Source organism: Varanus komodoensis, unplaced genomic scaffold (assembly GCF_004798865.1).
Source record: "Varanus komodoensis strain SLA01 unplaced genomic scaffold, ASM479886v1 scaffold7_1, whole genome shotgun sequence".
In the NCBI taxonomy this organism is placed as follows: Eukaryota; Metazoa; Chordata; class Lepidosauria; order Squamata; family Varanidae; genus Varanus; species Varanus komodoensis.
The window spans coordinates 18991342-19013920 of record NW_025336479.1 but is presented as its reverse complement, the minus strand read 5'-3'; the positions used below and the strand labels follow the sequence as shown (position 1 = coordinate 19013920).

General features: G+C 40.6%; 1 protein-coding gene across 1 annotated transcript in view; it reads right to left on the bottom strand.

Moving 5' to 3' along the window:
- The window catches only part of DOCK2 (dedicator of cytokinesis 2), a 315348-nt gene that overhangs the window by 16397 nt on the left and 276372 nt on the right, over window positions 1-22579 (bottom strand). Inside the window, exons 39-47 of the mRNA XM_044453756.1 lie at window positions 21624-21713; window positions 20446-20550; window positions 19302-19443; window positions 13921-14002; window positions 6466-6550; window positions 5094-5180; window positions 4625-4801; window positions 4419-4502; window positions 163-300 (exon numbers count right to left, since the gene is read on the bottom strand). Coding sequence (XP_044309691.1) covers window positions 163-300; window positions 4419-4502; window positions 4625-4801; window positions 5094-5180; window positions 6466-6550; window positions 13921-14002; window positions 19302-19443; window positions 20446-20550; window positions 21624-21713 — 990 coding nt within the window. The remainder of the gene's footprint in view (window positions 1-162; window positions 301-4418; window positions 4503-4624; window positions 4802-5093; window positions 5181-6465; window positions 6551-13920; window positions 14003-19301; window positions 19444-20445; window positions 20551-21623; window positions 21714-22579) is intronic.

Sequence of the window (22579 nt, the reverse complement as noted above, 5' to 3'; positions counted from 1 at the left end):
TCTTAAGGAACAAAGTAGGTGATCTGCTACAGAAAGTTGCAGTATCTCTAAATCACAAGCCAAACCTTGTAGTAGACTGGTCCAACATTGCTTTTCATCTTAGGGAGTTAATATTAGTTAAGAGAGCAGAGTGAATTGAAACCAGGGTAAAAACAATCTTACCAATTCTCTGACCCCATATTGTTTTTCCACTTTGGCTTTCAAGCTCTTGAAACACTCCTCCATGCGTTCATGGAAAGGACGAAGGCTATCTGAAACCCTCCTTTCATGAATCTTAATTCCAGCCCCAAGAAATGGGATCTAGGAAGAAATAATAGAAGGATTTTAGCCATCCTATCTATCTCTCCGATCTTTAGAAAACATGTCAAACTGTGTGCAGTGACAGAGCTGAGAAGTGTAATATATTTGCCAAAAGACATTTCCCTTCTTTCTTTCAACCACAAAGTAGCAAGTTGGGTATCTTAGTATAAATTGTAAGGACATTTTACATAATACACGAAGCAAAGAAAAAAAAACTTTTTTGGAAAAAGTAGTAGTTTCCCAACTTCCTATTATTTGTCTCCTTGAGATGGTAAGATGGATAGCTGTATTATTAAATTTCATGTATTTTTCATACACCGAATGAGAAAAAGAACTCAATGTGCTTGGTCTACTGGCTGGCTTTGAACTCTGTAATGTACTAGGATGTGTATAATTAGTCCAAATTAGTATAATGGATTAAATATGCTGCTGCCCTGCAGATTCATGTGACCCTGTGTAGGAAGAAGACATTTGGCCTGTGTTGCAAAGGTCACGTGAGGGCTGCCTCCCATGGCCAATTCATTAGTCCAGCTGAATCTTCTGAAGAGGCCCTCTGCAGAAATAAAATGCAACACGTCTGGCTTATACTTCACTCTCAGCATCATGGTTGCTGCCTCCTGCTTGGCCTTTTGCAGCAACCATGAAGCTTCTTGTGGGATTGTGGCAAACTGCATGATCACACACCACGCTGGCAATGTCACCAGTCTGGTGCAGAGCCCATTATCAGTCCTAAGCAGAGAGCTGAAGGACCTTCATGTTACTCCAAATGAGGCAGAAGCAACCTGGCTTGGGGCATGCATTGGGCCATGGATGTTGCGCTGCTCCCAAATGAATATAAAGTGCATTGGGGGCCAGTTTAAACCTGCATCTTTTTCCAGGAGCATCACTTCAGAACATAAAAGGCCTCCCACCCTCCATGCCAGGCTGGAACCCTGCACCATCTATTGAGCAGCTGCTATTTGTGGATGTCAACTGCGGTCCTTGCTTGTCTAAATGAAGCGAAGGCCTACTTCATTAGCAGGGATCAAACTTTTTCTCATGTGCAGTTTCAGTAACTTTCGTAGCAAATGGTGCTTCAGTTATATATCAACTAGGAAAGGAAGACTCTGTCAGTGACTGGTGCTTACCCAAAAACAGACTGGCAGCAATAAACACTGAAGTTGTGAAAGGGAAGCTTTGCTGTCATGCTGCATCTCTCATGCAGTTTTGAGGCAACATTAAGCATTTCAACAAGGACATGAACACAGGAATGACATTTCCAGAGAGCTGAGCACTGCTGGTTCCCCCCACCTACCTAGGTGGGCTAGTTCCCCCCAAATCTGAGCAAACATGGTATTATTTCTGAGATGCTGCCAGGTGTCTCAGTCTTTGAAAAACAGCATGCTGCAAGGAAAGCTGAAAAGCAAGATTTTTCTTTAAAATGCAGGTTTTCTAGGGAAAGGAATGATTCTGAGACATTTAAATGTATGCATGGAGGGTCCTGTGATGCATGCCCAGAATACTTGCTAGTATGGTCCATTCTTGTCTGGCAAATCAAACAGAGGCCACATACAAGAGCTGTGTGTGTGCTGAGTGTACAGACAGTTTTTTGGGGATCCCCATGCTGTGGAATTTGTTAGGTTACAGACACAATGCAAACTTTTCTATTGTCTAAGCATTTACAGTTCAACACTATCAGTCTTCTAAGATCAACCTTCCCAACTTGGTCCCATTGGCTGTGGATACTGGGAATTGTAGCCCAACATATCTGAAGGCACAGTTTGGGGAAGCCTGTTTAGATTCTTAGAGTTTGCAAGGGTGGGGAAGAATGGGTCCCCTTTGCTCTGTCTTCATCTCTATTTCAAGACTTCAGGCAACAGTGTAAAATCAGCCACATGGGACTCTATTTCGCTACCTTGCTTTATAAAACAGCTGGTGAACAGCTCTACTGAAAAGTGCAGGATCTGTTCAGGGGTCATTTCAAAATCCAAGCACATTGGACTTTTCCATTCCTGTGCTATCTTTTTACTTTTGATTCTCTGCAGTCTACTTAGTTGCTTCTGGCAAGGGTCAATGCACCATCCTTCATCCTTAAAACATATTTTAAGCAAGTCTGCAAAAGGAAACGAGTTTTCTTTGTATCCTTTTCTTAACTATCTGCCTCTCCTCCTCCTCCTCCTTGTGGAACAGCAGAAATAACATGTAGATGATGATAATGATAATTTGGTCTCAATGAGTCTATACAACTGCATCTAATACTTTCAGTAAACAATAGGGACTTCCATCAAGACTCTCTGTAATTTGTCCAGTGAATATTAGTTACCTGGTGGATTGAAATATAATAAATAAACAGAAAGATTTGATGCAAACCCTTATAACAAGAGCCTATGGAACTGCTGTTGTGCTAGTTTATTAATGTTTATTAGAAGCCATATGTGTAGGATGAAGGGATTCTGGAAGTGTATACTACATATGATTTCTTGGAAAAACATGCATGCTAGTTTTAAATGAAAAAGTAGCACATTTGTTTCCTTGTTTGTATTTTATTTTATTTGATCATTTATATTTAGTTTTAAAATGGCTGCAGCTTTGTGTGCACTTATTCTATTCTAACATCTACAGTTGCCCAAAATGGCAACCTGAGTTGTGACATGTGTGTGTGTGTGTGTGTTTAAAGATGATAGGACAGTTTCATTCCCACCAAACTGAAAATATAATATGGGAACAAATCAGAGGACTTCCACTAGTGGACTTCCAGTGTAGGTCTCAGGATCCAGTTGGTGCAAATAACATGGTTTAGGAAAATTTCCTTAGGCTTGTTTTTAAGGTGCAAACTGCCACCCATTGTAGAGAAAGAAGCCTGCAAGCTGGCTCAGCTTGTGCCACAACAAGGCATGCGACTCACCACAGCCCACCCTTGGCCTGTACCTGCAGTCTAGCAGTGCACAATAAGTCACGGAACTCCATCAGATTTTCACCCGCTATTGGATTCCTGTCAGGCACATGTGTCCTGTCAGATTTCAGGCATGTGCACGGGAGCCCTGCCATTCTGGCGAGACTGACAACTCAGATTCCAAAGTTCAAACCCCAGCCATGGTCCAAGGCCCTGAGGGCCTGCAGAAAATAGATATGAGGGAAGTGGCCCAAGGGCAGACAAAGGGACCAGTCAACCTGACTGCGGGAGTAGGGAGGAGCTGCAGCCTGAAAGAAGGGACACTGAAACGGGTATTTTTTTCGAATAGGGAACTCCCCACTCCTGAAGAGGTAGCCCTGGTTGCTAGATGTGATCGTCAGAGAGAGGTCCAGTTAGGGGCACAGCGGGTGGAGCAAAGGCATGCCCGCTTACACAGAGTCCCTCCCCTGCAAGATCATAAGGTTCATAAAGAGAGTTTCGGATAATGAACAGCAGAAATGGCTCAGCACTTTGTTCCGTGTATGCTCAGAGGCTTGAATGTAACGATAAAGCTTATTATCAAAGAAATGCTGGTGAGACTGATATTGCTTGGAGGGAGAAGCCTGGCTCACAACAATTCCTCACCCACCTATACTTATTGTACTTCCTTCCTTTTGGCATCTGAAACTTACAAGGGCACTGACAAGGGAAGGCCCCCCATTTTGGAGTTCAGCCATAAGTGTGTGTGTGTGTGTGTGTGTGAAAGCCAGGCAATAATAATAATAAAACCTGTGAAGACATTTACACAATTGTCTGAGGCTGAAAGAAAATGGGTGGCAGAAAGGTGCCATTGCTTCAAAGTGCCCCTTGGGTATTGGTGGAGGGGCAGTCACTGTAAAGGAGGTGGGAGGCAGCCCAGATGAAATTGCAGGGAGCAGCAGCAGCAGCAGCTTTTGCTGCTTTTTGCCAAGTGGACTGGCTTTTGCCACGTGCTCATCATGGCAACCCATAATAATAAAGCTTTTCAGGTGCTATGACAAGCCACCTGGCTTGTTCTCAGGGTGGCTTGTTCTCCAGATTAGGGCACCCTGTAGAGACCAGCCTAAGATGAGACTACATGGCATTCTAGCCACCCTGAATGTGGACCCAGCCATGGCTGTTCCACAACAGTTTCAAAATCCATAAGTGAGGTGGAGGGTGAGAGAAGATCAAAGACAGCTGAGGCTTGTGCCCAGCATCATGTTACCTGCCAAGCAATCAGATCTTTGAGCTTGTTGAGTTTCTCATGATCGTCAGAGTGGTCCCTCATGTATTCATCTGTGAAGAAAGCCTACAAGCAGAAAACAGACCATATAGTCCTTATTCATAACATCAGGACAGGCAAAGATGCCTCTGGGTTGTGTTATAAATCAGTGTTTATGTTTCTCTCAAAGGAACTATTAAAATCCTTACGGTCTCGTATTTCGCAAACCCTCCCATAACCGCTGGATCCACAATTCCATTCAGAAGCATCGACAGATTGTTAATAGGAAGGGACTCATCATTTTGGTACTGATTAATTGTTGCCAGAATCTTCTCATTGGTCATAGACATTGTTTCAATGGCATTTTCCAGAGGGCTAATTGTAGTCTGTGAGGAGAGATAAAGAGAATAAATTTATTCCATCTAAAACTTTCTCACCTGTCTATTAAATGAATCCACCTGAAAACCTGGGAGAATCCTACATTTGCAATTCAGTTTACCCAAAAGGTCTTTAGCATTTCATAATAATTTCTAATGTTAAAGAAAAAAATCAGAGCTAGATTGCTCCATCTTGTTAAGTACAGATGATTGATTAATTGGTAATATAAAACTTTGGAAGTTTCCCATTGAAGTAAACAGCATTAGGAATACTTTATATTTCTGTGAGCTTATGTCTTACCTGTGACATGGAGACAACCTCAAACCAACGCAGGATTCCTGGGAGTTTGTAAGCCGTAACAAAGGATGTTCTCTCAATCCACATTGACTATTAAAATGCAGAGAAAATATTGCAATGGTGAAATAATGTTACAATATTAAGGGTCTGTGGAAACAAGACCTGAAATAATGAGAAGGACCTATTTTCCTGACATCAACATTATATTGCTGTTTGTTTCTTTGTTTTGAAGACTCAAACAAGAAGCTGTCTTTACAAACCTAATCCAAGGCACTGTTATACAACCTCTCACTGAAAAAGAGAAACCCCAAACATGAAAGGATTTCATTTAGCCAAGTAGACAAATACTAGACTTGAACCAGGGTGCACTGATGGAAAAACTTAATTAACCAAACATTTATTTTTCCATCTGGCTTGAGTATTACGTACATTGTTATACTCCAAATGCCTCACATAATACTGGAGATAAAATTAATAATCTGTACAATTTATGATATTTTATGAAATAATACTTAACCCTCTTTACTAATGCTGGAAACTAATATAACAATAAACAACTGATGCCCAGAAAATCTTCCCAGAAGTTCTCTACTCTGGAGCATAATAATTCTGAATGCAGCTTCTGATTTTATGGGGTGGTGATACAATGTTGGCTGGACAAAGAGTGGGCTTTCTCTGCATAACGTCCATCTTTTCTTTCTTGTAGGAACATTCTGTACAGTCAGGAGAAGCTCAAGACGGACAAAATCTATCCGAGAGTAGCAGGTGAGTGTGGCAATGGTTTCTGATTGGCAGTGAGGTACCAATCCCAGCCTATAACTACAGAGCTGGAAGAGGCCATTTCAGCCCTCAAGTCCAACCACTTGCTGAGTCCAGGAATCCAGTTCAACAGACAGACAGACAGATGTCCAGTCCTTGCTTGGATATTTCTGGCAATGAGAGCCAACTCCTCCCTAGGAAGTTGTTTCCATTGTCTGACTGCTCTGAACATGAGGAATATTTTTCCTGATGTTCTACAGAACATCTGCCTTCCCGTAACTTAAGCCTGTTATTTCATGCCTCGGATGACAGAGAACAGTATGCAGCCCTTCCCTGTGTGATGACCCTTTCAGTACTTAAAAAATGTAATCACATCCCCCCTCGGTCTTCTCTTCCCAAGTCCAAACATACCCATTCCTTCCATCATACCCAGCAGGACCCAGCTTCAAGAAGAGCCAATTGCCCTGCAACTAACAGTGCTATGGAGGCATCCTTGCCTCTTATATGCATGCTTTCTCATCTTCTGGTAAGACAGCAATTCAACTGGTTGAACTTTCTGAAAGACTAATGTATGTAATCCTAGTCATTGTCAAAGCATTACTGAAAAGATACTTACAGCAAATTCATTTTCAGGGTCAACAGACCCTTTTCTGACTGGTCTGGAATAATGGAACCTTTGCACATAGTTAGACTTATAAAAGCTGAAAGAAAAGAAGCATGACAACAATTTTTTCAGTTGTATGTTCACTTGCTTGTAAAAGAACGATTTAATTTTCATTTCTTTTTTGAGTTAAGACACAGTTCCATATGGGCAACTCCATAAATGTGGGGCATATGTAAGCCATAAGACAAATAGCACTCTTAAAGTTTCTTCAGAGACATGTTGAAGTTTAGGTTGGAAGGGGGAGCTTTCTCCACGACACCAAGGGCACAGTGTTATCAGCAGAATATGGCAACTGAGAGGTATGAGTTTGTTTTGAGCAGGATGATGGGAAAGTACCAGTCAGCCTGAACATACTTACACCTGTCCTATCCTTTTCTACTGGTGAACAGCTTTCTGCCAAATCTCTCCACCAACTATACTTGCTGTAGTCTACCAACTATATTTGTATCAGACTGTATCAGAACCTCAGGTGGTGACTGTTTGCCAATTCTTTTGCCATTACAGCTTTTTATGGCCACCTTGTGCTGACACCACTGTGGAAACGTCTAATCTGTAATCTTTATGTAACCATTCAGAAGTAATGAAATTGAACTGCCTCTCTTTCTTCTACCTTCGAGTACAGAAAGAAGAAACCAACATAAGCACAGGTAGGATTATGATCTTCAAGGGCAGGTAGAAATGGACCTTGACTTGACTCTGGCTACAGGCTATGTAGGCTAAGCTTTTCCACACTCATCACCTGTAATCTTTGAACTTTACTTGCTCTGACTCTGTGTAAATCAGGAGTGGTGGCTGCAGGGAAGTCTCTGAAAGGTCTGGAGACAAACAATAGCTTTTTCCAAGAGCTGGTTTGAAAAGGAGCCCTGCCTGTGGTATGTATATTCATCCCAAATTCCACTCTTGTAATCAGGTTTTGCAAGAGTTATTTAAAAAAAAAACCCTGCAAAACTTATTCAACCGGAAGGGGAAATAGGACAAAAGAGCTATGTGTAGAACATATGAAAGCATATCTCAAACAACTTCCAGATCCCTTTAAAAATATTGGGTAGTATGAGTTTAACACTACCACTAACATAAATTACATTGACATGACACCAATATTGGTGTTTTGTGCCAGCAAAACACCAATAGCATTTGCTGGCACAATGGGATTCCCCAGAAAAGCTGTTGCACTAGTAAATGCCACTGATTTTTGCCAAAGGTTGATTATGCTAGCACAATTTAATTTATGTTGGATATTGTTGAATAGGATACCATCCACTGTCCGCCTGCAGTCACAGAAGGGAGACTAATCCCTGGTTTGGGACCATACAGCTTCTGTGATCTACAGACAATGTACAACATTGCTCCTAGCTCTACAATAAATATTAACTCACAGGAGCAGTTGATATGCAAGCCTTGTTGTTTCAAGCACATGACCAAGATATTGTTCCCAAAGTTAAAATGTCTTTCAAAAAGGGGGAAAGCAAAATAGTGCCAATCATTAAAAGTACTATATGAAAATCAGTAGCAGCCAACATTATTTTCAAAGGTCAAAAGAGTATGAAAGCCCAGCCAACCATTCTGAACAACAATTTACTGAAATCTCACTCTGCAGATGCTGCTTCTTACTGTTACCAGTCTATCAATCCTCCCACCCTTAGTTTTTTTTTTTTTTTTTTATGGACACCCATAAAGCACTGTGTTTTATGGTGAGCTGTAAATGACCCAGTGAAGCAGACATTTTCCTTGCTGATACGTGTGATATTTCAACCACTTTGCAGACATAACAAGATCACCTCTTGTGACAATTCCACTTACAGTGCAGCAATCTAGACACTCAAAAGCATAAAGTCATAAAACAACTACAGGTTGCAAAGGTTAGGAAAATCTCAGGGAAAAGATACCAAAGTACCAGCCCCATCAATATTAAGAAGAATGTGAGGACTGCACAACAACGGCAATATTCCTTATACGCATTCATGTCCAACACAAAGCAGGTCTTGCTGTTCTGTGCTGTCCAGTCATCTCCAACTTATGGTGACCCTAAGAATGAAAGCTGTATGAAGTTTTGCAAGAGGAAAATCGACTCATTCGAGCTGTGGTGTTGGCGGAGGCTCCTGTGCAATTCCATGGACAGCAGGGGTGACAAACAAGAGCGTATTAAACCAGATCCATCCCTGGTTGGCAAGATAACTGAGACTCACTTATTTTGGCCATGCCATGCAATCAAGTTCATTAGAAAAAGAGATAATGCTTGGGATGCTCAGCGGCAAGAGAAAACCAGGTCACCAAAGAGGGAGGTGGTTAAGACTCCATCACAGAAGATGCAGGCCAGAGCATAGTTCAGTGGAAAAAGGTGGAGCTGGATTGAAAAGTGTGGTGAAATTTGGCCCATAGGATCTCTTCTGGTCGGACATGACTGAGCAGCTGAATAAAGCATGAATGAAAGCCCTCCAGAATGGTCTATCCATGACAGACATGAGCCGCTCAAGGCTGTGCCTTCCTTTATGGGGCCACAAACACTTGTACCTACCCCAAAAGAACAAAATGGCTTCTTTATTACTTTAAGGGCATAATCCTATGCAAGCTTAGATAGAAAAAAGCCTTACAATTCCCAGGATACTCCAATGAAAAATGGATGTCAAGGGAGAATGGAAAGTTGTAGAATTTTTTCTATGTAAAGTCTCCATTTCTTTCACATGTGAGAAAATGTTATTGTTCATATTCTGATTATAAAAAACTCAATCAAATGGTAGCCATATCGGGGCAGGAGATGGAAGACAAAGTCTTGTTTCATTTTTCAATTATTTATATGTGATATATAAGCCTGTTCAACTACTTCAGAAGATAGACATCAAGTTGGAATATTATTTTGAGTGTAAAACACATGCAGATTGCTGTAAAGTGTTTCAATGTCATTTTGATTCTTTCTATTGTACAGACTAGCTTTTTTGTTCTCTTGAAAAATATTACTTCTTTGTGTGCACGTTGGAAGTAAAGAACAATACAAACAGCTGTTTTCTTTCTGTACTAGATATTTTTATACCTATTTTTGACCTGTAATTATGTACCCACTTTTGAATTTAACCCACTTGTCAACACAACACAAAAGGCAGATGGGAAAATGTACAGGGAGATTTTGTTTCTTCATTGATTTCCAGAAATGACTTAGAAATAACATCAGAATTTCAAAAGCTCAGATGAGTATCAGAAGGCCTTTTCAGTAGCAGCAGGCTTGTGCATTTTAGGCCTTTTTGCTGCTGCTGGCATTTTGCTTTAGTTTTATTCTGTTTTACACGTAAGATTTTAAATTTATATCTTATTAAGTATTGTACGGATTGCTTTGTGAGCTGCCTAGAAAACACTGGCAATTGGGCATATAGACATGGAAAAAATACATGGAGGGATGGACGGATGGACAGATAATGGCTATTCTGCCATTTGTGATTCGTTCATTTATTCATTCAGACACTGAAAGAAAAAGGGGGAAAGGTGGACACAGTTGAACACACATGAAGCTATCCTGAATGGCTAGATCTGGGGTAGGGGTGTTTTTGCATAACAACTCCCTGGACTATTGGCTCATTCAACTGGCTCTTGGCTGCTTTGACTAATAACAGCTCTCTAAGGCAAAGGGCTCTCTCTGCAAGACTCCTTTCCAGACCTGACATTGGCAAGCACTGAACCTGAGCTAGGAGCGATTGAATCTGTGCATGCAGACTATGCCACCCAAAAGACAGAAACAGAAATACATGAAGACAATCATATATATGATATGAAGACAATATATGAAGACACGCATGGAGTATATACACTACACAATAAGAAAAAATAAAGATTGCTGCATTAGAAAATGACATGTATTTCTGGTGTGTTTCAAGATTACATGCCCTCCATAAAAGAAATGATGACGAGAAAACTCCTACTATGTGTTTCTGAAGTCAAAGTGATGGGATTTGTTTGAAATCTCTTCAAGAACCATTATCTCAGTTTAATTACAAGAGAGCCACCATACATACATCTACTTGGAAGTGAGTTCCAATGAGGTCAATGGGACTTCCTCCCAGTTAGTTATCACCACAGGGCAATAGGACACAGTCCAATTAGAATTCCCACCATCCTACAAGAGCGCACCCACAGATGTTGGCTTTACTGTTAGCACACTTTCCCCCTAACTTAGCTCCACAGAGTGCTTGCCTTCTTTCCCTTGCAGCACAAACGACTAAAGGAAACAAACGTTCAAAAGGTTCTGTCTAATAGATGACAGCTATTACATTACATTTGCATTATCTTTCTCTTCAATCAGCTGTATTTGGCAGCACAGGCTACATCAGTGGTTCAGCACAGGTTTTTCCCTTAATGACGGTAAAAAAATAAACTTGAGCAGTGACAACATGACAGATGGAAGGACAAGATTCAAGACTTGTACAGTGTATGTTTTCAAGGTGTCCCTTATTAAGACAGCAATTTGTGTGACTTGAAGGCAGAGTTTTTACACTAGCTATCGGATGCAGCTGTGAAAAAAGACCTTATGCTGCCGAATTTAAAAGTTACTTATGCAAGGGGAACCTCTTTGCTGCTAACATCCAAGGAACACATTTAGTCCATCCAAGGTGGACTAAAGATATTTTCTGTTGAGTGGCCAGATTCATATTTAGTGTAAACTGTCCTGAGACGTTCTGTAGGGGATGGGGTAGGATTAGGCCAACCTTCAGAGACTGACTTAATTCAATAGTGTCATGACTATAATCAAAGCATGGTGCCATAAAAAGGAAGGAAGGAAGGAAGGAAGGAAGGAAGGAAAGAAGGAAGGGAGAAAGAGGGCATTAAAGGATAGCATCTCCTAGGTATTTAACCCAGAAAGAAGTGTGAAACAAAGGACACTGATAGTGAAGGATTTACCACTACAGAAATTGAAATTAGGTGGAAAGACACAGCCCTTTATTCCCCAGTGCTGAGAAAACTCCAGTATATGCCTTCCCCATTTGGTCTCTATGCTATTCTCAAGATGCTCCTATTGTCTGGAAATACTAGGCGATAAGGCTATTATTAGCAAGGGGAAAAAACAAAACAAAACAAAACCAAACCAAAAAATTGGGTCAGGGTTTGTTTTGCAGCGCCAGTTGACACTTTCTATTGACATGCATGTGCACTGTCCACAGTGACCTGAGAATGCTTGGCAACATGGAAGCTGAATCTTCTCTATCACCTAGTACAATCCAGGCAATGCCCTATTCTGATTACCTTTAGTATTTCTTTTACCTTTAGCATTATCTTGAGTAACTTCTCCATGGAATAGGTCAGATAATCACAATAACTAAGATTTATCATGTGGGCAACAGGCCACAGTGAGCTGTACTCTCTCTCCCTTATAGTGTGGTCCCAAGGAGGAGATTCCATCTCTGCCTTTGATTAACTACAGTTTAGTGTTCTGACTAAGCCCTAGACTGTGGCTTGTTTTAAATATGAAGCACTGGAGCAATCCAGTCTCATAACCCATGGTCTGATGCTGGCTTGTTTCAAACAAATTCACAAGCTGCAGTTAATAAAAATAATGGGATGCAAGTTCCTTATTCTCATGGTTATGGTGAAGAGACACACAAAGGGCCGACTTACTCCACCTTGTTTCCATCAAGATATACTAAAATTATACTACAAAGATATACTATATTCAAATGAGCTCCATCAAAAGTGACAGACACCCACCAAAAGTCAAGCAACTTTTTTTTTTTTTTTTGGTCAAGAAGGTTCAACTTTTACCCTTCTCATTTGCAATACCACCCTCAGTTTGCCTTCCTGCAGCCATGAAAAATTTTGTAAACTGTCCTTCCTGCTTTTGGATACTGGGCTGGTATCATGACCAATCAGTAATACAAAATAAAGACCAAAACAAGAATGATGAAAATTTGTCCTGCAAAATCATTATCATAAAGGCATACTTTAAGAACAGCCAAATAAGGAATGACTGTAGCTGACACTTGGGAAAAGTACTCTGAGCCACAAATAACTCAAAAAATTTTAATCTCTCTGTTATCATTTAGCTTCCATTGCCCAGGCTGGCCGGGCATGATAGCAATTACAGTTCTGGATAACACTAGGTTGGGGAAAGCTACCCAAGTGCTAGAGCTAAATTTCCCATGGAATTTGACCACACTAAAATAAGTTGCAGATTAGTTGAACATGCCATGTATGGCAGCACCTAATTTATATAATATATCCACGCAGGAATTTTGTTTGCTTCTTTCACTAGGAAGATAGAACAGAAGCAGGACAATCAAACAGACATTTCTACTGATCTTGGTGTGGCAGGCAATCACAAAGCTGTTTGATCTTTCCAGAGGAGTAGAAATGAATGTTGTAGTTTTGGCACTAAGAAAACTGAAAATGGGCCTGCAATAGCCATGGGAGTTCAAATGTATTATAATGCATACAGTATAAGATAACACTGAAACACGTGAAGACATTTCACCTTCAGAAATAAACATAGCAGGCTCACCAAGAGAAGGGAAAAACATAAGAATGGATGTCCTAGTTTCTGAATATGATTCAGCCTTTAGCGTAGGGTAGAATAAGCAACATCTGCATTATGCAAGAGATTGCTGGTGGTTATGAATACTGTCATGGTCCTCAATGATACTTGAAAGTATGGCAGAAATAACCTTTTCATTCATTACATTTATTTCCCATCCTTCCTTCATTATTCTCAGGAAATCTAACATGCATTTTGCAAACAAAGGGATGTTCATGGCTGCCAATGACAGTCCTTCCTTTAATCTGAAGATTGTGAAAATATGTGAAGAAATTTTGCGGCATAGTTCAATTGCCCTATTTCGGCTTTACATTCCAAGCTATTACTACCAATCTCTGCTCTTCCATTCCAATATGTGAGGGGAAATTAATTCTGGTATCTCAACCAAGGATGAACAAGAATTTCATTTTTGTTCATTTTTAACCTGAATTTGCTCATTTACAGCCCCAAATTGAAACAGAAGCAAGTTTCAGAAAAAGCCTACACATTTCTAAACTGACATTTATGTTCATGAAATATGTACTTCAGAAAAATGCTTACTTTAAAAAATGATCCTTTTTAAAAATGTACACATTTTCACGCTTTAGTATATGTGGGGACATGTGCAACTGGATGCACACTTTCAAAAGCTACTTATCACAATGCACACTTTTCTGTCCAAATTAAAAGCAAATCTTAAGAAGAAAAGAAGTGAAGCAGTCAAAACATCAAGGTGCAGCTTGGGGAATCTTGTCCCATCCCTCATCAGGACGTTCCATTCCAAATATGGTTTGCTTTGCTGTACCAAATTTCAGCATCCTAGCTGGTAGGGAAACAGTCTAACACTTTTGAGAATCCTGTAAATCAGTCACAAACATGTTCATATAAACATTTTAAAAAGAAAAAATCAAACTTACTTGATTATTTGATCAGGCACTGGTTTATTTTTGAACTGAGCATGTTCTTCCAAAACTGGTTGAACTGTGAAGCACTGGATGTCTAAAACCCCATGAGTTAAGGACATAAATTATAGGTCATATTCTGTCTTGCTCTGTTACACGATTACTAGTCCGGAAACAAGCAAAAACAACTGGCAAATAACAGTGAAACCCAGAGCAGTCTTCCTCAGCCTGATGTCCTCCAGATGGACTGAGTACAATTCCCAACATATCCAGCCAACATGACCAATGATAGTGATGGGAGTTGTAGTTCAAAACATCTGGAGGGCATCAGGTTAGGGAAGGCTGCTTGAGGATTCCCTGTTGCTTGTCAAAACTTTTACACTGGGGAAACTGACCAAGCTCTTGTCAAGAAAGGCTTTCATATGCGCAGACCAGAGAAGTCAGTCATCAGAAGGGCACTGCTCAGAAGCAGACGAGATCCAGTTCAGGGCTAACACAAACAGCTGCTAGCCTTGACAGAAAAGCAGACCCTTGGTTAAACTCAGGAGTCACATTTTAAGCTTCCACAGAGTCAATCAATGACAAAACATCACTTGATTCTGTGCCATTGTTGGAGCTAAGATGGTATGAACCTGATCCATGCTTGGATGGAAGCCCGTTGGAAGACTCCCATCAGCTGTCCTGCTGTCTAAATCAAACCTAAAATAGCTGTATTTTACTAAAATGGTTACTAAAATAGACATTCAAAATTGTACCCTACAGGTAAGAAAAGCCTATCTGGTTTTGAAAAGACTAGCATGCGTCTGTACAACAGCCTTCTTTCCCAGAATAGGAAGCCCAGAAGAAAGGAAAGGTGAAGGGTGAATTTAGAACAAAAAGAGTTTGGTTCTTAAGTGCTTTTAGCCAGAGTGTTGGGTCTGAGAAATGGAGGCAGAGATGATGTTTTGACAAGCTGCTATAAAACATTCCTGTAAAAGAAAGGCTTAAGGTTTTTAAGACTGCCAATGCAGACTTTACAATGCAATCATGGTCTTTAAAATCATGGCCCAAAATGCCATCCTATTGAATAAACAGTGAAATGCTCAGACATGGCATCTTAACACCCTGTTGCATGGCTTTTCACTTCAGATAATAGCAAGCAAGAAATATACAACCAGGACTACAACTTGATCAGGAAACAGAGAAAGCTGGTGTTCACATTTTACAAGCCAGAAAGGTCCCGAGAACACCTTTCCCTCCCAAGTTCTTCAGCAGACGGGAGAATTTTCTTCTATTTTTCACAGTTCAGGGAGGCACACACTGTTAGCCTGCACAGTATGCCCTTCAGGTGAGCGGTCTTAATGACCTTCATTGCTCTATGGGAAGAGAGTTAATCTACTGATGGAACTTTGTTACCAGGTAAAGGTTCTTATTCAGCAAGGTATTTCCAAACTACTCAGACACTTCTTTTAACTTGACCGTGCTTTTCCTGTTTTCCTGAGTGATTTGTCAAGTGTTTTCTGTTTTATGGCACCTTTTACGAGTTGTGTGGACATAGAAGTCTGACTGTGCTCACAAACTATATTATTCCTGTGAGACTGGGATATACTGGTAACAACAGCAGTACACAAATATATACTTTGGGTTGTTTTATTGATTCAGGCTACAGCGGTGACATCTTCCACTGTGTCAAGCTTCCCACAGCTCACCCAGCCATGATCTGACAGCTGTTCCTTGTATGCCTTTAAGCCATACCTGTTTATCTTTCTGTCAAAATCTCTCCAAACTTAGGCCGGAGATGGATATGCTTTTTCAGAGACTTAAAGGTGCACGAGAGAGGTATTATTGCACGTGGACTCTATGTTCATCTCACATTCACCTCTGGTAAATAAGTTCAAGAAAAGGGCCAGGTGCACACAGAAGATCCCACATTCCACCCCCAGTACCTCTCCTTAAAAAACCAAGAAGCAGGTTATCAGAAAGGTTCCTGCCGATCATGCCAGGCAATACTGGACCATTGCGACTAATGGTCTAGCTCAGTTTAAGGCCTTCATAAGTCTTGCAAGGTTTGGAAGTGGGGCAAAAGAAACATGCACGGGCAATGAGGGAACTTATCCTTATTGTGACTCTTTTATTTCTCTCTGGACCGACTATCTCCAGCATTTCTACCCATGCTGAGGAGCATTAGATAAGGCAGTGAGGAGTAAATGTACTGTGTTGTAATGACAGGCATTTAGCACTGTGACAGTCAGGGCCTTAAGGAAAAAACCCTTAGATACAAGCTCAATTTAGAATGTGCAGTGGGCCTCCATGCACCCGCCTCTCCTCTCAGGCACAGGTATGTCATTCCTCTTTCAGGTGTTGCTTTTCTAACTGCAGCTTGCTATGATGGCCAGATCTGAGATTAGGAAATGTGACATCTCAGCTGAGCTTGCAGTAGCATTTGAATGGAACCATGGCTACATAGAAACATAGAAACAAAGCGAGTCAGAAGGTGCCTCCCGGGCCATCTAGTCTGACCTCCGGCACCAGTTGGCTCTGCTCACGACATGCCCGCCAAGTGGACGTCCAGCCTATCTTTGAACACCCGCACCGATGGGGCCTCAATGACCTCTCGTGGAAGCCCATTCCACACCCTCGGGGTCCTAACTGTCAGGAAGTGCTTCCTGGCATTCAAATGGAAACTTGGCTCCCTGAGTTTTGCTCCATTGGAGCGAGTCCTGCCTTCCTCTGCAGGGGAGAACAGGTCTCTACCCACTTCCATGTGACATCCCCTCACATACCTGTATGTCGCCAACATATTCCCTCTGAGTCTCCTCTTCTCCAGGCTGAAGAGACTCAGTTCCCTCAGTCTCGCCTCATATGGCTTTCCCTGCAATCTGGCCACCATCCTTGTGGCCCTACTCTGCACTGATTCCAGCCTGGCTATATCCTTCCTGTAATGAGGGGCCCAAAACTGAGCACAATACTCCAGTTGCGGGCGCACCAGAGTCGTGTAGAGTGGTAGTAATACCTCTCTCGATCTAGAAGCCACACTTCTGGCTATGCAACCAAGGGTGGCATTCGCCCTCTTGACCACCGCATCACACTGCTGACTCATGTTTAGCCTGCAGTCAACCAGCACCCCGAGGTCCCTTTCACAAGTGCTGCTCTCCAGCCACTTGTCACCTAACCTGTACTTATGACAGCTATTCCTATGCCCCAAGTGCAAGTTACCTTCCTGATCACTATTGTAGGTGCTTCCAGGTAAGACTTTCTGCCTTAAACACAGAATTTTAACATGTATCTGGACACTGCCATCTCCCTTCAGTAACCTTCCTATATATCCTTATGGCTTCTTCCCCACCCAACCCCATGATTTCCTTTAAGGTGGATGTGATGCATCGAATAGCTGCGCAATGCCCTTTAGCTGGTAGTACTAGGAGCCTTCTATCTGAAAGCACCCCATGCCATTTAACTACATGGTACAGTGTGGAATTATGAGCAACAAGGCATTCTGTTAGACACCCAAGAATGGGACTGGAGCTGGTACAATTTGGTGAGATGGTCTTGTACAAAGGACACTCCAGAGACTGGGCCTGAGTTTCCGTGGTGAACCAAAAGGTAATCTACAATGATGCAAGGATGTGGTACATCTTGTGGGAGGATGATGTGCTGAAGTGGGAATGGCTGTGGATAAGGGGCATATTTGAGCGGTAGGGGATCCATGTGTGTATTTGCATGGAAAGGAAGAAAAAGTAAATTTACTGCTTTAGATCACATACTATAAGCAAATGATACATTTTTATTTCCAGAGATGCAGATGGAAGCTTAAAATTTTACTGACTTTTGTTGTTTTGCTGTATCATTAACCCAAAAATGAAACAGGTGAAGACATCCTTTTTGAGTCTATTAAAGAGATTTTCTGAACCTCCTAAAGAGACTTAGAGACTTAGCAAAATACTGAAGTCTAGTCATCAAAAAGAGAGGAAATAAAATGCTAAATGGAAAATCAGTTCTTCTCAGCACTAGTATTTGGGCCACTATGAAACAGGTGAAAGTCCCAAAATAATTAGAACAGCTTTAGATGGTTCTTCAAGTAAAAACAGTAATAAAGTCTCCATGAGGTGAGCATTTACCTATAGTTTCTTCTTATTTTCAATTATTGGACTAAAACAAAAACAATGGAAACAGAAGGGATACCCAACCTGCGTCCCAGAAGCAAGTTCCTCTGATTCTTTGAAAAGCACAGCATAGCATCAAAGGATGGAAATTAATTACATTTATAGCATCTCTAAAACTTATTTTTCTGACATGCAAGCAGATGCCACTGAGCTGGTCTTTAAAAACACCAAAATATATCTGGGTGAAATTTGAATGGCATGTGATTTCAGAGGCTAAAGCAGCCTCTAGATGCAGCATGACTACATCTGAGAGCTATTTAACAGTTGTTGGAAAGTTGCCTATTTAAAGGGATTTGGCCAGTTGACTGCTTTGGTGCTGCTTTAGATTTAATTTGACATTCTTCTCTTTGTTGGGAAGGTATGGTTAAAGTTCTGTCTCCCCAACCCTAACGCTAACCCTGCTGATAAACAGATAAAACTTGGGTACTTTAAAGTTTTGCTTGGGTGGTGCTGGTCATCCCAAACTTTTCTTATAGGTAAATAATAGAAATGGAAGGTGAGGAAGGATATGGCTGACTGTGATGGGTACATGGTCAATGGAAAAGAGGAGCAGGAATAAGGGGATATAAGCTACCAAAAGCAAGGAAACACACGTAATTTTTAAAGCAGGTGTCAGTCCTAGAGGAGATCAACCCTGACTGCTCTTTAGAAGGCCAGATACTGAAGATGAAACTCAAATGCTTTGGCCACCTAATGAGAAGGAAGGACTCCTTGGAGAAGAGCCTAATGCTGGGCACAATAGATGGCAAAAGAAGGAGGGGACAGCAGAGGATGAGGTGACTAGATGGAGTCACTGAAGCAGTTGGCGTGAGTTTGAGTGGACTCCAGGGGATGGTGGAGGACAGGAAGGTCTGGAGGAATGTTGTCCATGGGGTCGTGATGGGTCAGACACGACTTCGCGACTAACAACAACAACCAGTATACACGGAAGTCTGGGCTGGCCCTTTAGTACAAAAAAAAATCTACGTTAAATGTTAGACAAAATACAGTGTCACACATTACAAAACAGTAAACTGAGCTGGATACAAAGTCCGTAGACAGTTGCAGGCAAGACTAACTTCTTGGCAAATATTGCATACATTTGCAGTCTGTACAGTTTCCCATGTAAGTTTCAAAGCTTTCATGAGTATATCTTAAAAATACAACAAGGTCCCAAAAAACATGGAATGTCTATATTTCTGTCTGAGGACTTGTGTGTAGATACTAGCTAGCTTTTCTTTCATGAGTTTATAATAACTTAATACTTAAGGATACATTGACCAGCAGAGTTTTTAATATTCTCTCCAGGGGCTGCAGTAGTATTCATTTTTTCAGCATTTGGAAAATGGCTCATCAGCTGTGCTTGAAAATCTTCTCTCCGCTCATATTCTTTACCACGATAGATGAAAATTTTGTTCTGCAAAAAAGGTTTTCTTTCAGTAAAAGACACTTCTGAGACAACAAATGTGAGTGTGCATTTGTGTCCTGAAATTAAGGGTCCTGAAATTATCTTCGTTACACAATAGAATATTGCTTTCAGATTTCATCTTAACAGCAGTGAATGTCTTCTGGAAATGCAGTACTTTCACCATGGCACCCATGCATACCAGCTAGTTATGTAGAAGGACTAGCCTGGGAAAGGGAAGAGATTGGCTTGCAACATGGCCTCAGTGTTATCCAAAGGGACAGTATCAGGAGATGTATGCACCAAGGCCACCACCCCCGTTGTGCCCCACTCTTGCTCTGGGTTGATAAAACTGGTGAGGGTAAAACTACAAGTAACGAGGATACATCTTAGTGTGCTAGATTGAACCCTAGGGCATCCAGCTTCTATTCATTAACTTGGGATATATTAAAAGTAAAGAAAGGAAAATTATTAGTGTATATCACCAGTTCTGCACATATTAAACTACTAAAAGCAAACACTATTGAGAGAATGATAGTCAAGGCGTAAATAGACATAAGATCTCACCTACAAACATTACAAAGAATGAAAATACATTAGATACAAGAATTCCTGTCTCATGCTCTTGGCTATGCGTACTGTTGTTTTTGTTGTCTGTTAGGATCATTCTAGCTATAAACCATCCCTTAATTATGACTGTCTTGCAAGAATCCAAAATATTTTCTTATCACTCCATTATGATCACTATAAACCTCTTCTAACCTTGAAAGCTACAGGAAAAGGGAACACAATAAATCAAATTTCTCTCTGAAAATGTGATGCTCACTGTTGTTACAAATGACACTTTAGATAGCTGCAAGAGAAAAATCCTGCGCCTTGCAGAATAAAATGAAGATAAATCTCTCTCTCACTCTCTCTTTGCAAATAACTCCATTTTCACTAGCAGAATATTGGCATTCTTTGGGGTAGTACAAACAGTTATTAAAGGAATAGTAGAAAAATAGATGCATTTACCCTTAGGAATGTGGGGAAGCCTTGGCCATAATATCCAACAGCAAAGTAGTCTGGTTTAGGCCTTAGAATTTTCATTATGTTTTCATACAATTTAGCTTGCTGAATCTGAAAGTAAATACATGGAACAACCCCTCTAATATCATCAATATACAAAAATTTGTGTATTTCAAAAAATTAGATGCAATTACATTTTGTGTAGCTTTCCCAAGTATTTGCATATTAGTACCAAATGGTGAAATGGTTATTAACTCCCAAACAGTATTAAGCTATTCATTTAATCCAAAAGCAAAGTTAGAAGAAAGGAAAAAATGATGTTTCTAATGGATAAAATTTGCTAGATGGCTGGGATGACGTGTACGCACCTTTTACATCTTAATAAGGAATTGGCAAATGTTAGGATGCAGTGTTAAGGCATACCGCTTGCTGCAAAGGTAAGCAGCATAAGTAATTGAGCAAAGTGGCCATCAAGGGTATAGAAGGAATATGGTACTGCGTAATAAGCCTAAACAATTTAAACTGCATACAAATAGACCTACCTAATACGATGCTGATAGCTATCCGAGCTGAAATGCAAACACTTCTAATTTGAAAGGACATAAACAAATATCTTTCACAAAGTCAAAGCATCTTCATTCCTGCCTGTAGTTTATACAGGTAAGGGATGTCCCACATTTATCATGGGAAAAAACATAATATTGCAAACAAACCCAAGTAATAGAGGAAATCTATTTGGAACCATTCCATTCCCTCATGACAATGTGGGTTCTCTCAATTCCATTTGATTTATGCTTACCAAACTGGTTAAGAAATCAAAAGACATGTATATGTTTTACCCCGGATTTGCTTTTCTTGAGCTGTTTATTATTTACAAAAGATTATCCAAGCAAGTTAAAGATTCTAAGTTTTACACATGCACAGTCCTCACTCAACCACATAATCATCAATTGATGATTATTTTGCCTGTGAAACAACCATGAAAGGTCATCTCATGTTGAGCCGAGAACTGAGTAATCTAGCAAGACTTACACACATGTGATTTAACCTGAATTTAATTATATTTTGGAATGCCCATCATGCACTGTATTCAAAATCATGATCTGAAATTACAAAGAGGTTTTTTAAAAGTTCATTACAAGCAACTGCATATTTGTAATATTTTAGGAAAGCCACAATCTTACTAGGTTCCTGCTTAGGAGTTCGTAATCAAAAATTTCCATTTCGTATTGCTCTGCCAGTTCTTTGCATAAAGATATTGCTTCTTCCCACATCTGCAACACAACAGGACATTCACAGTTATCATCACAAAGCATAACCTCCTGGAAACAGATATTTCTTTCAATTATGACTAAGCCTTGAAATATTTATTGATTATGCTATATCTAACACCACATTAACTCTATGATCTGAGACAAATATGAACTGCAGGGAGCAAGTATGAAAGATTCACAGTCTGATCTGAAGTTCAAGAGACAAATGTGCAAAATAATGATGTATAAGCTATTAGGGGCACAATCCTACATGGTGAAACTGTGTGCGCGCACACATGTGCGTGTGTGCATGTAGTTCCCAGCATTCCCCAACTAGTATGGCTGCCTGGGCATGCTGGGAGTTGTAGGACTTTTTCTGTCTAGCCATGCAGAGGGAATCATAGAACCATACAGTTGGAAGGGGCCTAGCAGGTCCAACCACCTGCTCAATGGATGGCTCAAGTGACTCATTCAGATTTCAGCTTGGCCCAACCCTGTTTAGATTAGGCAGGATCAGGCACTTCAGGCCAGGGCTGAGCTTTAAAAGAAAGTTTAGCAAAATACACAGCAAATCTATCCCTAAGACAAGACTTGTGACCTTTGAGAGTTGTACATAAGTATACACACATCTCATGAGAACAGGCCAAATTTTTATCCTTAACATGTAATATTTTCACTCATGCTCATATAATTTATACAGTATGAGATTTCCTCAGACTGCTGCTTATTTCTCCTGAGCTAAATGCTGTGAATCAAGTCTACACTAAAGCTGTCATTCATACTGATGCATATATACCCTCACATTAAAGGCCCTTTTAGTCAAGAATATTTCACACCTATGACAGTTTTCCCAGAAACACCTGCACAGAGTTTAACTTTCCCTTCAC